The 15,338-nt window shown below is 51.3% G+C and overlaps 2 protein-coding genes across 8 annotated transcripts in view; both read right to left on the bottom strand.

Annotated features, from left to right (window-relative positions):
* JADE2 (jade family PHD finger 2) overlaps nt 1–9,031 on the bottom strand; it is a 50,684-nt gene extending 41,653 nt beyond the window's left edge. For 2 of the 7 annotated variants that reach the window (XM_023531920.1, XM_011362320.2), the window contains exon 1: nt 7,041–7,225. In XM_023531920.1, the coding sequence (XP_023387688.1) occupies nt 7,041–7,063 (23 nt within the window). In that variant the 5' untranslated portion in view covers nt 7,064–7,225. Of the gene's footprint in view, nt 1–6,565; nt 7,007–7,040; nt 7,226–7,319; nt 7,705–8,883 lie in introns of those variants that run through there. The other 5 variants (XM_011362321.2, XM_011362316.2, XM_023531921.1 and 2 more) reach the window with 5 other exon arrangements.
* On the bottom strand, nt 2–6,559 carry LOC111741143 (formin-like protein 3). The gene has a single exon (XM_023531922.1). It carries the CDS (start codon nt 6,226–6,228, stop codon nt 5,275–5,277), a length of 954 nt encoding a protein of 317 aa, XP_023387690.1. The 5' UTR covers nt 6,229–6,559; the 3' UTR covers nt 2–5,274.
* Nucleotides 9,032–15,338: the final 6,307 nt, after the last annotated feature.

Genomic DNA, 15,338 nt, shown 5'->3' with positions numbered 1-15,338 from the left:
ACAACAGGACTAAAATTACTAAGCACTCACTGCAGCAGGGGAGGAGGATGTCCTGGTACACAGGGACTTCATTAAACCCTCAGAACAAACAGAACTTCGATGCCAGTGACCATGACAGTTGCTTCCCTTTTGCAGATAAAAACGAAGCTGAGAGCTTAAGTGACTTGCCCAAGACTAGTGCTTGTAGCAAATCTGGCTCAGGAGACCACACTCTTGACCTTTAGACCTCCCTGCCACTGTGCAGCAGAGTGCAATCAGCGGCCCAGGTCGTAGAACAAACGGGGCAATAATGCTCCACTACCCACAGCAGCCCATCCTCACTGTCATCTGGGGTCTGAGAGTGTCAAAGGTGACTTCAACAGAACCCTGACTATAGCCCACATCTTGCCAATCCAGCCCTGCCACGGGTAGGGTAAGAGGAGGGGAGAGGTACTATAAATTCACCCAGCTATTTTCTCCGGCAATAGGCTGTCCAGGAATTGCATTTCTGTTCATTTCCTGCAAAGCAGGCACCTCCAAGCCAGGCTCTCCCATAGCATAAAAGCAGGAGCTCTAGATTCAGGGGTACTGGCTTCAAAGCCTAGCTCCACCCCTCACTAGATCAGAGACCACGGGGAAAGACACACCTCCCAGAGAAGGCCAACTGGACCTGAATTTTTACATAAATCTCCTGAACTTAAAATATTGGCAAATGACTCAGAATTTTTAAAACACTTTGAGAGGGCCAAACTAAACACATCTCTGGGCCAGAATCAGCTGGTGAGAATAAATGAGAGCAGCGTAAAGCCCTTAGCCCAGTGGTTTGCTCTCCACATAGGTGCCAGTTAATACCTTTGGGCCAGGTGGTGAGTCTTTCTACCAGCACCTACCTGAAAGGCTCCTCAGAGGGAGCTGTGACAATGTATAGTAAGGAAGGGCCTCTATAACAGGATCCCTGACTGCTGCCACCTGTCTCATAATGCTCTTTCCTGCTGCCCAGGATCAGTGATCAGCCAGCATGAAGACCTGCACCCGACCCTCAGCCGGCTCCCTGTCCAACCTGCCCTCCGTGGAACAGCGCAGAGTCCTCCTGGGCAGGGTGTTATTAAGAGAACAGATTTTGTGGTGGCTTAATTAGAATAATAACTAGGCTTCAGAGGGAAGTCACTGTTTTGTGAGTGAATCTTCTTTCCTTTGAACTAACTCTGTTCCAAGGGCCTCCCTGCCTCCGGTGAGCCTCCACCATCAGTGGCTAATGGAGGCCCAGATGATGCCTGGGCTTTCTTGTGGGACAACCCTTCACCTCACGAATGCCCCTCTCCACCTCAGCAAGAAGGACAGGGAGGACTCCACTAGAGCTGAAATCCAGGGCTGCAAACGCAGGTGGGGGCTGTGGGTGCTGAGACTTGATCTTAGTCTCTAGGTTTTCCTTCTCCCCTGGCCCCTCTAATCTTTCCCAAAGCAAGATCTGTTCTGTGAAAATCCCTTAGTGTCACAAGGCACTTGCTTTTGGGGACAGAAAGTGCTCCGGAAACCTTTCCTACAAAGGAGACTCTAGGAAAGAAAGGGTCCACTTTTCCTTCCATTTCTACCTCCCACACCATCCCCAGCATGGACACACTGATAGGAATCTCTCCTTTGCAGTGTGGGTATCATAGGGTCTCCTCAATGCAGCAGCAGCCTACGGCCTCTCTGTGCATCCTCTATCTACCCCGCAGCCAACCAACCCTTGGCTAGTCCAGTGGGCTCTCTCTCCAGAATATACCATGAATCCACCCCCTTTACTCCATTTCTACTTATACACACTAGTCCGAGCCAGTCTCGTCTTGCCTGACTCCTCATTTATCGCCCAGCTTCTACTGTCGTTCTCCCATAATCCAGGATCCACGCAGCAGCCAGAATTATCTTTAAAAAGTATAAATCAGACCATGTCATGCCCGTTTAAAATCTTTTCAACGCTTCCCTACTGGCCAAAGGACAAAACTCAAGCTCCTGATCACAAGACCCTACACATCTGGCCCTCACCTACCTCGACAAGTCCATATGGACCACTACCCCTTCCCCAGCACTTTCCAGCCACACAGTCCCCCTTTCATTTCCTGCAACAAGCTCAATAATCCATGCCTCGAGATCTATGCACAGGCTGTGCTCTCTACCTATAATGGTTGACGCAGTCTATGCACGTCCAACATTTTATCTTTCAGCTTAAATGTCAGAGGTCTATGCGGAGGGCCTCATCTAAAGAAAGCTCATCACCCCGTTATTCAACTTCTTCACAGCATCCATCGTCATTTGTGTTTGTTGATCTACTTGTTGAATATCCTTCTCCTCCAGAATGTAAGTTCCATGAGAGTAAGTCTGTCTGGATCCCTGCCGGAGTCCCAATGGCCCTCCTCACGTTGTACGCAGCGCATAATAGCGAGTGTATTCTTGCCCCCTCCCTCTAGAAGTGTGGAGACCACACAGCCCAGCTGGCCTGCCTGTAGCTTGCAGGAACAAACACCCCAGCCCAAGATTTCATCCTGTTTTCACAGCCCCCTTCCCCATCTTAACCTCACACATTTTCCAAGAGGCTTTATTTGGTTGGGCTCCTGGCTAATGATCAATGTCAACTCAGTAATAGGGCAGCAATTTGATGGCAGATGTTTTCTTGGCAGCACTAGTCATTGGTCTTAGTGGGGGCCTCGGATCTGGACTTGAAACACCAATGCCCAATGCCAGCCCCCTTTAAAGACCTTTCTGCAAATAAACTCAAATAAACACCCTGGGCCTCCATTAACGCCCTTCCAGCTGACCCTGGGAACAGTGGGCCTTTCAGGCCTGCTACGACAGCCGCTCCCTGGGCAGTTAAAATGCCCCAACCTGGCCTCCGGACTCTCCTCTCTGGGGCCACCAGGCCTGCCCTGACCGCCACCATACACAGCAGGATTTCGTCTTCCTCTTTAAAAAAGGGGGTGGGGGAAGCTTTCAAGCAGGCAATTTACCATTCCAGACACAATCTTTCAAAGAGAAACAAAAACTCTCCCTGTCTGAGGCAGACCACTAAGGCGTGTGTGTAATAAGATGCTAATACAATTTAATGATATTTCGGCTGGAAAACCTGTCCTCAGAGCCTCCTTGTGTCGGGAAGGCCAGACATTCAGAAAACAAGAACTGCACACTCTTAAATGTCTTTAAACGGGGGTCAGAGCCCCACTCTTTCCTATCTCTCATTAACTTTAATGCCTTCTCGGGGACAATAATTGCCATTACAAGAATGATTTTGTACACACAGATCCTCAAACTTGCTTCTCCAAGCACAGGGAAGCCTGCACTCTCCTCTGACATCCATCACTGCCCACCTGCAATGCCAAGTGTCCCAGAGTGCACCCAGCTCCCTTAGGAGATGCTGCCCACACCCACCCTCCAGACCCAATTCTGGGGACACACCAAGGGGATCCTGGGAGAATGAAAGGGGCTTTGTCTACTTTGTCCTTCAGCACCTCTCACCCTACTCTCCACCTCAGAGATGGCAGAGCTCAATCCGCTTGCTCCCACAGATGGCTGCCCATTGGCAACTGCAGGATCCTTCTGATCCCTTCTTCAGAGAAGGGAGCTAGCTCTTCAGCCTAGCCTAAAGGGGAGAGATCAAAGTTCAAAGCTACATTTGGGCTCTCTCCAGATCATTAATATTAACAGTAAGAATGACTTATACTAACCAAGTGCTTACGACCACATGCCTGGCTTTGGGTTTAATCTTCTTTGTGCAATATGGCTTAATTCATACACCCACCATGAGGTAGGTTCTGTTACTAACTCTACTTGTAGATGAAGAAACTGAGACACAGGATAACTGTCACGACTGGGGACTGCATAGCCAGCATCCAAACCTCAGCTCCAGATAGTGTACCCCATCCCACCGGGCTACAACACACAGGCCTACAACTCAGGTGTGGCTGGGGCACTCTAGATTCCTGTGGGTTGTCTGAGAACTTTCCTAGGTTTCTAAGCTTTGATCACATGGTAAGGATCCTGTGTGGAGGACGGGAAAGCCAGGGGTACCCACCACACACCTCGCACTGCTGACATGGCCTCCCCTTGAACAATCTAAAGGGAGAAGTTGAAGCCCACAAAGAGCCTGCTGGATGAGCTGTGAAGAATTTGGACTGGAAGCCTCTGACCTGGATCTTGGGTATAGGACAACTAGCTCCCCGTTAACCACAACACCCTGCCCCCAACTTCAAGGACATGGAAGTCAGTGTCAAAAGCCTAACCTCAAGACTCAGGTGCACCTGGGGGCTGGGGACCAGCAGTCTCACCTCACCTGTCAATGAAAACTAAGTGAAGATTTCTGACAGCCTCTTGGATCAGTATTACTGGCCGTTTAGCCAGGCAATTTAGGAAAAAGAAAAGCATGTTGGATGGGAAATGTTCTGGAAACATTTGCTGCATCCTGAGCCCAAACAACTTTATCCTTAAACACTTCATCTCCAAAAGTGTTGGGGAGACCCCTAGCCAAATAGTTTCAAATCCAACATTCACTGCAAGTCCTGCTGCCTGGGGCAAGGACTTCCCTCTGTGAAGCATTTGCTGTGGAACCAAATGCTTTTCCACTCTAAACAACAGCCAACAGCACTTGGGACAACTGAGAGGGCTCCAGATCAAACAAACATCCCTTTTTTTTCTACCATGCAAACTTTCTCAATAAATTATTCCCCCACTTCGGATCAAAGCCTGTTTTTGCAGCCTGTGACCTAAAAAGCAAATAGCATCTCTTAAACATGAAAGCCCTCCTCCCTGCCTGGGTAGGCTTTATTACTCATTCCTTCCCCTTACAGTTATTCTGTTGTTATTTCCCTCCTCTGCTTGTTAGATGGTTCTGCGAGTTCCAACCCGCTCCAGGAAGATGGGACAGGAGGGATGGTGCGTTCGCTTGGGGCCTTACGGTGAGAGAGGAAGTCAGGGTAGGGGAGAAGCCAGCACCCTGGGAACCCAGGAAACAGGGCCAGACTCGGTTGGCAGCTCCCTGCCCGGCCCTTTTGCCAAATGTCCTACTGGGAATTTTACCAGTGAAGGGAGTTAATGCCACCCTGGGAGGAGGGGCCAGACGTCCCTACCACCACTAGGGCCCAGGACGCAGTCTGCAAACAGAACCATAAAGGAGACCTCCTGACAGCCTGTCTGGGCTCAAAGCTCAGGGCTCCTCTCCTTCCAACAAAGGCAAGGCAGCAGGTCAGCCATGCCCACTCAGCCCCTCCCCATCCCCCTTGGCAATGCAGAGTGCAAACAAGATGCGTCCTGATGACCCCCTGCAACTCAGCCCCTGGATGAAACTTTGTCTCGGAACCCTGCAGTAAATAAGCGGGGGTTGTTGCTAAGTGCAAAGGCTAGGTTTGCAAATCTGCAGACGGAGTTGCCAACTGCAGCCTGCTCTTGGCATCGGGCAAAGAGAAACATGGCCCTTCCCGCCCCCACCAGCCCTGAGCACGAGACTTGCGGCGAAGGTGGTAAAAAAAAAAAGTCAAGTGCCCCGGCGGGCAGCAGAGGCTGTGGAGATTGGGTTGGAGGTGGTGGGGGGCGGGGGCAGGAGTTGGTGGCACGCGCCTCCAGCCTGCCCCTGGAGGTAGTCCGCGGGACGGCAAGCTGGAGGCGCGCCGGCGTGATTCCGACCGCAGGAGCCGGGAGGAGGAGCCGGAGGTGGCTGCGGGGGGCTCCGGCCCAGGCGAAGGAAGGGCAAGAGGCGGTTCGGGCCGGGGGTGGTGCCGGGAGGTGGACGAGACGCCCAGGGTGGGGGAAGGAGGTTAGGTGATGCGGGTGAGGGCGGCGGAGCGCCTTGGGGGGGTGAGCAGCTCTGTGTGCTGGGGAAAAGGGTTCGTGGGGGGGTGGGGGTGGTCCTGGGCCTCTGGAAGCTACAGTGAAGCCTTCCTGCCTGTCTCGCAGGCATCCCCATCTTCTGACATAACAACTACTGATTACCAAGCTAACCCCTCTCATTCCTTGGCCTGGAGAAGAGGGTGTCTCAGCGCCCAGGGATAGGCGGGAAGGGACCGGAGGGAGCCACAAGTCTGCACACAGGCAGGGAGGAGGCAGGCGGGAGCCGCTCCGCAGGCGCAGGAGAGTGGGTGGGAAGGAGGGAGGGAGAGAAGGAGGAAGAGGGAGGAAGGAGGTGAGGCCGGGAAGATGCCACTGCCGGGGGCGGGGCCGGGCCGGGGATCCGGGAGAGGGACTGCAGCGGCGTTTGGTGGGGGCGGGGGCTGCACTGTCACTCATTTGGGGGTCAGGTGTGTAAGTCCCAGGCTGGGGCCGCCACTTGCCTACGTCTTCCCGGTACTACCCAGGGCGTAGGGGCGGAGAAGGAGGGCCGGGGACTGCATAACCATCCCCGGAGCGGGACACGAACCGGCTGAGTTGGGAGAAGGTAAACAAGGGCCACGCCCCCTGCCGTCGCCCCGCGGGCGCGCACCCGCCGCTCCGGCCGCCGCCGGTACATTTCCACTCTCTCAGCGCTTCTCCCCCGCTGGACTCCCGCGCAGCCTTGGAGGGGGGAGCAGCCCCCGACCCCAGCCCGCACCTCCCCCGCACCGGGCTGCGCACCCTCAATACTCACCTGGAAAGGGCGTCCCCCACCCCTCCAAAAAAACTGTTTAATTTGTGCAGAGCCTCCGCGCCCGGGAGCTGAACATGCTGCCCCCGCGTGCAGCGCCCGCGTGCAGCTAGCAGGGAGAGGGGGCGACTGGGCGGAGGCGGTGGCCCCCGGAAGGTGTCTAGGACCGGGGCCGCCTGCACGTGAGCCTAGTGCGGGGTCATGTGCACCGGCTCAGCCCGGTTCGGCGCCCGGACGTGCTGCGTATCAACAAAATGAAACTCGGGGTGACAGGAGGGCAGTTAGCTCCAGGTCCTCGAAACCCCCGTCCCCGGCCGCGCGATCTCCCCTCTGCACCGGTCTCCCGCCGCAGTCCCTCCGCCCCGCTGGAGCCCGCGGGGCAAGTTGCAGCCCCGGTGCGCCCCCGCCCTCTCGCAGCCCCTCGCCGGCCCGGGGGCGCTTTGCCGCAGTCATTAATAAAGAAGGTCGCCAAGCTCACCCTTCCAAAAGTTGTTGTTGCATGCGCCCCTCTCAGCCTCCCCGCAATGTACTCTTTAAAACACGACTGACCAACATGCGCAATCTCTCTCCCCGGTGCTGTGCATCCCCCCTCCCCCCCGCGCGCTGGCTTCCTAGAACAGGCAGCCAGCAGGAGAGAGAGGGAGCGAGTGAGCAAGAGAGCGAGCGAGGGAGCGAGGAGCGCTGGCAGATCTGTTGCAAAAACACAAAATAACACCGTGGAGATGCGCAGGGCCCATCGCCGGGGGCTGGATCTTACCTTGCTCCGCGGTGCCCTTCCGAGGGGCGCTGCCCTCGGCTACGCGCCGCGGCAGGGGCCGGCGCGGGAAGGATGCTCCCGAAATCCGGAGCTCCTGGGGCCGGCGCGGGCGGGCAGGGGGCGCGCATCCATCCGGGGTCGCGGCGAGGGAGGCGACGGGCCCCGCGGCGTCCCCAGCCCCGCACCCCAGCCGGGGAAGGTCAGCTCACCGGATCCGAGCCCTTGCCGTTAGGAGTGGGCGCAAAGTAACTCCATGGACGCTACTCACCCTCCCCAAAATATAGCCTCCAACTGCGATGGCCGCGGTCGGCACCATTCACCAACCCCCCTGTGTATGTTTCTGTTTCTTTTTAAACCAAGACTTCCTTGTGATCTCTTTAGAAAAAAAAAATGTGTTGGGGTGGGGGTGGGGGCGGGCGGGAGGAGCAAGGGAGAGGGGAGTAGCCACTTTTTTCTTATTCACTCGGATCTCCACTCCTGACACCCCCAGTCGCCCGCCTCCCCCTCCCTAAGCCCAGTTGTTTGGCTTCGGCAGCTGGTCCAGGTAGCGCTGCAGGCCTCGGGAGGGAGGCTGCCCTGCTGGCCGCCCGCCTGCCTGCACCTCCAGCCTGGACTCCCCACGGGCTCTGGGGCGCCCCTAGCCCGCCCTGTCCCCAGGGCCGGGCCCGAGCGGCGGCTGCGCCCGTACAAGTCCCATCAGGTCTGCTCACACTTCACACACTCACACACATACCCCGCCCCTCCACTCTCTCACTCACACTTTCTGCTCACACCCCGCCCCCTTCGCGCCCCAGACCCGGGCGGCGCCCCCCGCAACCTTAAAAAAAAAAAAAAAGGCTTATACTTAAAAAAGTCTTTTGGCGCCATATTAATGACGTACTTAAAATTTGCCATTTCTCCCTGCGTCAAAAAGACGTTTCTTTGCAAATAACAGCCTGAAGGCGACACTCGCGGAGGGAAACGAGGTTTGCACTAAGCAACCCGCCTCCCCGGGCTCTGGCGCTGGAAGACCCTTGCCCTAGGCCCTGCTCCTGAATCGCTGGTTTAAAAATGCGAATCGAATAAATCGCGTGGCGTTTTACAGCGCCAGAAGTGAGCAGAAAGTGTGCTGGCAGGACCGTAGGGGAGGGGCGCGCGAGAGTCAGGGGGAGGGGGCGCGGCCCTCCTCCCCCACCCACAGCAGATGGAACGTAATATCCCGGGCGGGGGAAACTTGAAATTGTGGGCGACCTGAAGAAAGGAAGGGCGGTCCGTAGAGAGGGTCCCTTTCGGGTTCGTCGCCCCCTCCCCCCGCCCGGGTGCCTCTTGGCACCTAGCTCTGCCCCGCATTTCCGGGGGCTTGGGAACGCAGTGATGGGTGGGTGGCTGGCTGCACGTTTTGGCCCCAGTTGGAGTTTGCCCCGGGGTATCCCCTTCCCCTTGCTTGCCCTTCCCACTCTCCCTAAAGGGTTAAAAACCGAGGGGCAACTTCCAAGGGCTGGTACTTGGCGAGGAAGCGGGGCGCCCCTCTCCCCACCCTTCGCCTCCTCGCCCCTCCTCCTCCGGCTCCACTTCCCGACTTGACCTTGTGGTGCACAAACAGTGCGCTCGGATCCTCGCAGTTTCTGGAAGAAGAGCTTGCGCTCGCCAGGCAGGCGGACTGTGGGGCGGCTCGCGGGCGGTGGCGGGGCCTTGGGTCCGTTCCCGGAGCCGCGGGCCACACCCACTCAACTCGTTGCGCCCGCCGCGCTCACCTTCTCTCGAGGAAGGAGTAGGGCTGGTCTCCTGGATGGGGAGGAGTGAGGGGCAAGCTGCTGCTTTCTCCGGATGCTCCCAGCTGGGGAGGGGGGTGGTCTAGTCTCAGGCAGGATTTGGGGGGCGGGGGGAGGGGACCTGGGAGCCTGGCCCAATATCCCCAAATCACCGTTGCCAACTTTTTCTTCCCCTTCCCTTTCGGTTTCCTCTCAAAAATGATAGAATAATTTTTTAAGCTCACCTTTGGCTTTGGAGGCACATGGGTGAGTTGTGAACATAGATAGGAACCGCCTTCCCTCTCCAAGACTGAAGGTTGTTTGTTCTTTCTTTTCTTTCCACCCAGTTCCGTGGAAAGATAAATATTCGATTTACATAAGATGACATTTATGTGACAATTAAGATTCCCCAATGGAATGTTGTGAACACATTTACTTATAGGAGAAATAAATTAATAATAAACAAACACATAATAACAGCACAAATCTTCTGACAGGGTGGCTTGTCTATATAACAAAGAGGGAGATGATGGATGCTGAAATAAGCACTTTTTGCAACAAGAAAAAAGTAGCTCAAAAGGGAATCAGTGCAACATTTCTCTTCCCTGGCCTTCATTCACAAAGTCTGGGGAGGCTTGTCTAGCAAGATCGAGTGGCTGGGTATCACCTACCAGTTAGACCTGGTTCTAGCTCTCAGTGGTCAGTTGGTAGGATTTGCCCAAGCCCAAGCTTGGTGCTTGGAGACAGATGTGGCAGTCTGTGAGCATGCAACAAAATGGTTAAATATTTGGCCCTGCAATTCAGAAGCTCCTTGATGTGGGCAAGTGAATTCATCTCTCTGGTTCTTTTTCTCCTGTAGAATGGGGTGATGGCACGGAACCTGAGGCCATGTCTGTACATACACATACACATATGTATACATATACATGTTATGTGTATAAAGCAGGGTCTGGCTCATAGTGTAGTTCACATTAGCACTTTCACTGGTGCTTATATTTTGGAAGGGTGAATGTGCTCTCTGAAAGCTCTTAACACTGAAAAACTTGGAGGTGGAGTGATTTCTGTCTTACCCTCTATGAGGAGATATACATGATCTCCCGGTGTGGGCAAAAAGGAAAGCCAGAAGAAAAATCTGTGACAATTGGTGGGCTTCATAGTCAAGATACAAACAGCAGTCTAGCCACACATCTTAGGTAGGAGTGAAGGCACCAATTACAGTGGCACACAGTCCAAGGGGACTGCTCTGATTAGGTCTAGTTGCAGAAGGTTTACATGCAAGAGAGGACTGGACAGGCTCCCCGTAGCCATCAGGATCCCATGAACCTTGGCAAGCAGTTAAAAATGACCTAGAGAGATGGAAGAGGGAGGGGATGACCATTTATAGAGCGCCTGCTCTGTGCTGTGCACTATGCAGGGCCATCCCATTTCATCTCCACAAAAACCCATCTTACCTATTCAAAAAGGTTTAGTAACTTACCAACAGCTACACAGCTAGCAAGTGGTTGCAGAATTGGCACCTAGTCCAGCTGACCTTGAAGTCGATGTGTTTTCTATTTTACGACATTGCCAGAAATAAAAAGTATTAGTATTATTGGTTTGATTGAGGATAGGAGCCTGACTGCTATATAGGCAAGAAAGAATTTTATAAGAGGTGATTCCCTGAGTTCGGGTATAATCCAGGTTCCCTAAAGAGTCCTTGGAAGATACTTCTTGTTTAGTATTGGAAGCTCTCTCAGAGTCCTTGAGTTCCCCACAGCTCTCTGCTACTGTTTAAGGTCACCCTTGGAAATGTTAACAAAATGATAGCCATAAAGCTAATTATAACTCTTTAATGTTTATTAAAAGTCTCACAAATCATTAACTTCGTACAGAAAGAAAATGAGAAGAAACAGAATTCTTGGAGCTAAAATCATTCATTTTTTTCAACAAATATTTATTGAGTGCCAGGCACCATTCTAGATGCTAGGGACACAGTACAGACATGACAGACAAAAATGCCTACTCTCATGGAACTCACTTTCTATACACAGTTTTTTAAAATAAAAAATATTATATTTGAAGGTGAATAAGTGCTATGGAAAAAAATTAAATGAGAAAAGAGTAAGAGAATGTGAGAATGCAATTTAAATAGAGTCCTCAGGGAAGACCTCACTGAGAAAGAAGGCAGCTTTGAGTAAAAGGAGGTGAAGGAGTGAGCTTTGAGGGTTTATGGAGGAAGAGCATTTTAAACCTTGGGTTCTTAACCCAGAGTCCACAGACACCCCCTTCCAGAGGTCTGTGGATAGAATTCAAGGGTCTTGACCTTAGAAGGAGAAAATTTATATTTGTATTTTCACTAATTAAAATTCAGCATGTTCTTCAATTATGAATGCAGACAACAAATCAGTGATATTAGCAGCACCCGTGACCTTGTTGCTAGTAAAAATCAGACCTTTTCATATCACATTATATATAGTTGTTGCAAATATCTTAAAGTATCATACTCATCACTACTTCAAAATTGTGCTGCTAGTTCTTATATTTAATGAATAAGAAATATGTTACTATATTACGCATTTAAAAATATTTTGAGAGTTGTATTTCAATATAATTAGTTTTCTTTATAATTTATGTAACTTATTTTATGGATTTAAAGATATTACACTCTGGAGTCCACAGGCACCATAGTTTGCCATAGGGGTCCATGGCACAGAATAAAACGTTAAGAACCACTGGAGACCAGCAAGTGTAAATGTGTTTAGTATGTACATGTGCAAAGAAAAGATGGGGCAGGGGTCTCCAGTCCCTAACCCCTGGGGCCAAGGATAGGAACGGGCCGGACCGTAGGAGGTGAGCAGTGGGCAAGCAAGCAAAGCTTCATCTGTATTTGCAGCCACTCCCTAGTGCTAGCATCACCACCTCAGCTTCACCTCAGATCATCAGGCATTAGACTCTCATAGGAGCACGGGTCCCTGGTGTCAAAAAGGTTGGAGACCACTGAGGTAGGGCATTGTTAGAAATTTGGCTTTTGCTAGGAGTAATATGGAGGGCTTGGAGCAGAAGAGTGACATAATCTGACACTGGATTTTATAGGTTATTCTGCTGCTAGATGGAGGACAAACTGAAGGGGGGAAGGCTGAAGCAGGAACATCAGTTAGGAAGTCACTGAAATAAACCAAGTAAGAGAACGTTAACTTGGACTAGAGTGGTAGCAGTGGAAATGGTCGAATTCTGTATATATTTTGAAGCTAGTTCTGACAAATTGTTGATGGGGTGTGAGAAAACAAGAAGTCAAGAATGAGGACAAGAGTTTTACTGTGAGCCAATGTCATTAACCGATATGGGGGAAACTGGAAGAGTAGGTTTTGGGGAAGGTTAAGGAGCTCAGTGTTGGACATGTTAAGCACTTTTAACAAGCACCTGATCATGCTTAATGTCCTTGGCCTTGAGCCACACTTTGTAAAACACTGAGAGCTTATCCACATGGTACTGGCCTGGCACTCAATAATTGCTCATTTGACAATAGCTGTTTTTCCAGGAGTCCTTACTGGGACCAAAACGTCTAATAACTTGCACTTTATGTTCAGAAGCAGAGGTCCAGCATGCCCTATACACACTAAGTTGTATCACTCAAAGTTTGTTCATCGAATATTTACTGAGTGCCTACTATGTTCTGGACAGTATTCAAGGGCTGGAGAGACAGAAAGTAAATGACTCAATAATTTGTCTGAGTCATCAAGGTAGGCAGAAGCCCCAGATGTAGTTAGCCACATTCTCTAGCAACCAACCTCTGTGTCAGGTGAGAAGTTCTATGTTCATTTACTGGCTGCATAAAGCCATACTTGTCCAAAGATAACATGCACCTGAATCACCTGGGATCTTGTTCAAGTGCAGATTCTGATTCATCTGGGATAGGACATGATAGTCTGCATTTCTAACAAGTTTCCAGATGCTGCTGATGCTGCTGGTCCACAGATCACACTCAAAGTAGCATGGGTTTAGAGGGTTAGGAAAATTGAATTACAACAGTTACCTTAATATTAGAGTTCCTGGAGAATTTAGAGAATCCTGAAGTGAAAAAATGAAATCTGAGAAGACTGCACAAATGCAGGTGAGGTTTACTCATACTTTCCTCTGTGCCCTGTTTCTGGAATCCAGTCCTTATCCTCTCACATATAGTCAGTGGCATTAGGTGGCCCTGTAAGGGAGGGAGAACATTCGTTCTGTTGGTCATTCAGCAAATCTTTGCTGACTGCCTACTTTGTGACAAGCCCTGTGCAAAGAACATAATTTGGCATTCACGAGAGGACAAATCCCGCGGCTTCTACCTCCTAGGCTGTAGCTGGAATTTGGGACAGAGAGAAAAGCTGCCCAGGTCTGTGCCTGTGGCCGAAGACCCTGCCCTGGCAAGATCCAGCCGTGGACCTTTCTGTGGTGCACTATAAACGCATGCCTGGGAGAGGCACCCCTCGGATCCTTGGCCAACTGTTTTAGAGATGGTACTGACCAGCTCTAGGAGATGTCTGGATGATGTGCCAGCCAGGCCACCTGTCCCTTCTCAGACTCTCAGACCCAGGCCAGTGGTCACAGATGGCAGAAGGCAATAGAGATCCCTGGGGCCTCCAAATGCCTCCCTGGAAACTGGCAGCAGACAGTAACTCCAGCCAAGTCAGGGGCCAGCTTGATCAGAATCAAAGTGTGAGACACTGGACTCGGAGCTGAGGGGTCTGACCTAATCCAAGAACCACCAAGAACCAAAGGCACTGGCTCCAAGTCAAACTGAGCAGTTCAAGCAAACTCTTTCATTTACCTTTGCCCATGGTTTCTGATAAATTGAAGCAAATCTCTTCCCATCTGGCAGTCTTACAAAGACCCTTCCCATGCATTTACTGATGAGTTCAGAGCCATGCTGGAGGTAACTTGGTTTTTATTAGAAATAGTACGCATTTAACAAAGACCGATACAAACAAGGCTCTATCTTAGGGCAGTGAGTTCCAGGTCCAGATCTGTCTTCAAGGAACTTATGTCTATTTAGGAAAACTAGTCCTTAAGCATATATGCTGGGTAGTCAAGGTAAAATAAGCTGTCTTGGAGCCTGTGGGGTGGAATGGTCAAGAGAGTTTCTTGAGAAGGCCTAAAAATAGACCTGCATCTAGATGGCAATTTAGATTCAGAGAGATGAGTGGTGTCTGCCTGGTCCACAGCAGTGCAGCAGGAGATAGAGCATGACGCCAACAGCTGGCCCTGGCGTTCTTCCTGAAAAGGGAACTGCCCCTCGTATGGAAAAATATACTAGTCAGCTGCTTGAGGGTGAAAGGCGAGTCCCAGGGTGGAAGGAGATGAGAGCATGCAGTCTACTTCCAGGAATCTACCCTAGAGAGACCCTCTCATGTGGGCACAGGGGGGTGTGCTAAAGAATATCATCACGGCATTGTTTGTTTCAGTGGAAAAGTAGGAAAAACTTGACTATTTATCACTAGAAAATGGGCTATATAAACCACAGTGCAAAAAGAAGACAAGGAAGAAGTATTGTGTGGTTTTGCGTGTCTGATGTAAAAAGAGCGCTAATAAAAGTGTTAAGTATAAAGCAGGTTTCATGATAAACAAATATTGAATCATTTTATTGGACACTTAAAAAAAAGCAAATTTCTGGCCAATGTGCACAATATGATCCTATTCGCATTCCAAATATACCTACAAAAGTCTACATTTTATCTGAACACAGACACACAGATGTATGTAATTTCATAGAAAAAAACAAAGTGCTTGGAAAGATACTCACCAAATTGACAAACAGTTGCCTGTGTTGGACTGTAGGGAGTGAGATTGGGAAGGGGTGAAGGGTTGGGGTAGGGACTGTGGAGATGGAGGAGCCCCCAAAAGCCCTCTGCATCTGGGCAGTGCTGGCTGCCCCACAGGTACTGAGACTGCTTCAGGGACAGAAGCATTGTTGAAGGGAGGGATGAGCTCTCCCAGCTCAATGTTGGGCTAGCTTGTTTTCCTGGTGGGCAGAGGCAAGAAGCCTCCCCTCTGGTCCAGCCCCAGTGTTGACTCCTAGGTGGTCTGGGGCCTATTTGGCCCTCTCTGGTCCCCAGCATTAAAGTACCCCTGGGCTTTTCCAGTTGGCCTAGCCTGAGCTGAGATTCTAAGTCCATTCCAGAACCTTCCTGTGGAGTCTGAGCACCAGGAGGAGCGCAGAAAAGCCTCACTTGACCTTTGATCTGCTGGGACTAGGAACCAGTGTTTTGTCTTGTCCTGAAGCCTTGAGTACACACCAGTGCTCAGAGAGTTTTCTGAGCAGCAGGGCCTC

The sequence above is a fragment of the Pteropus vampyrus genome, unplaced genomic scaffold (assembly GCF_000151845.1).
Source record: "Pteropus vampyrus isolate Shadow unplaced genomic scaffold, Pvam_2.0 Scaffold74, whole genome shotgun sequence".
NCBI lineage: Eukaryota > Metazoa > Chordata > Mammalia > Chiroptera > Pteropodidae > Pteropus > Pteropus vampyrus.
This window is presented reverse-complemented; position numbering and strand designations above follow the sequence as displayed.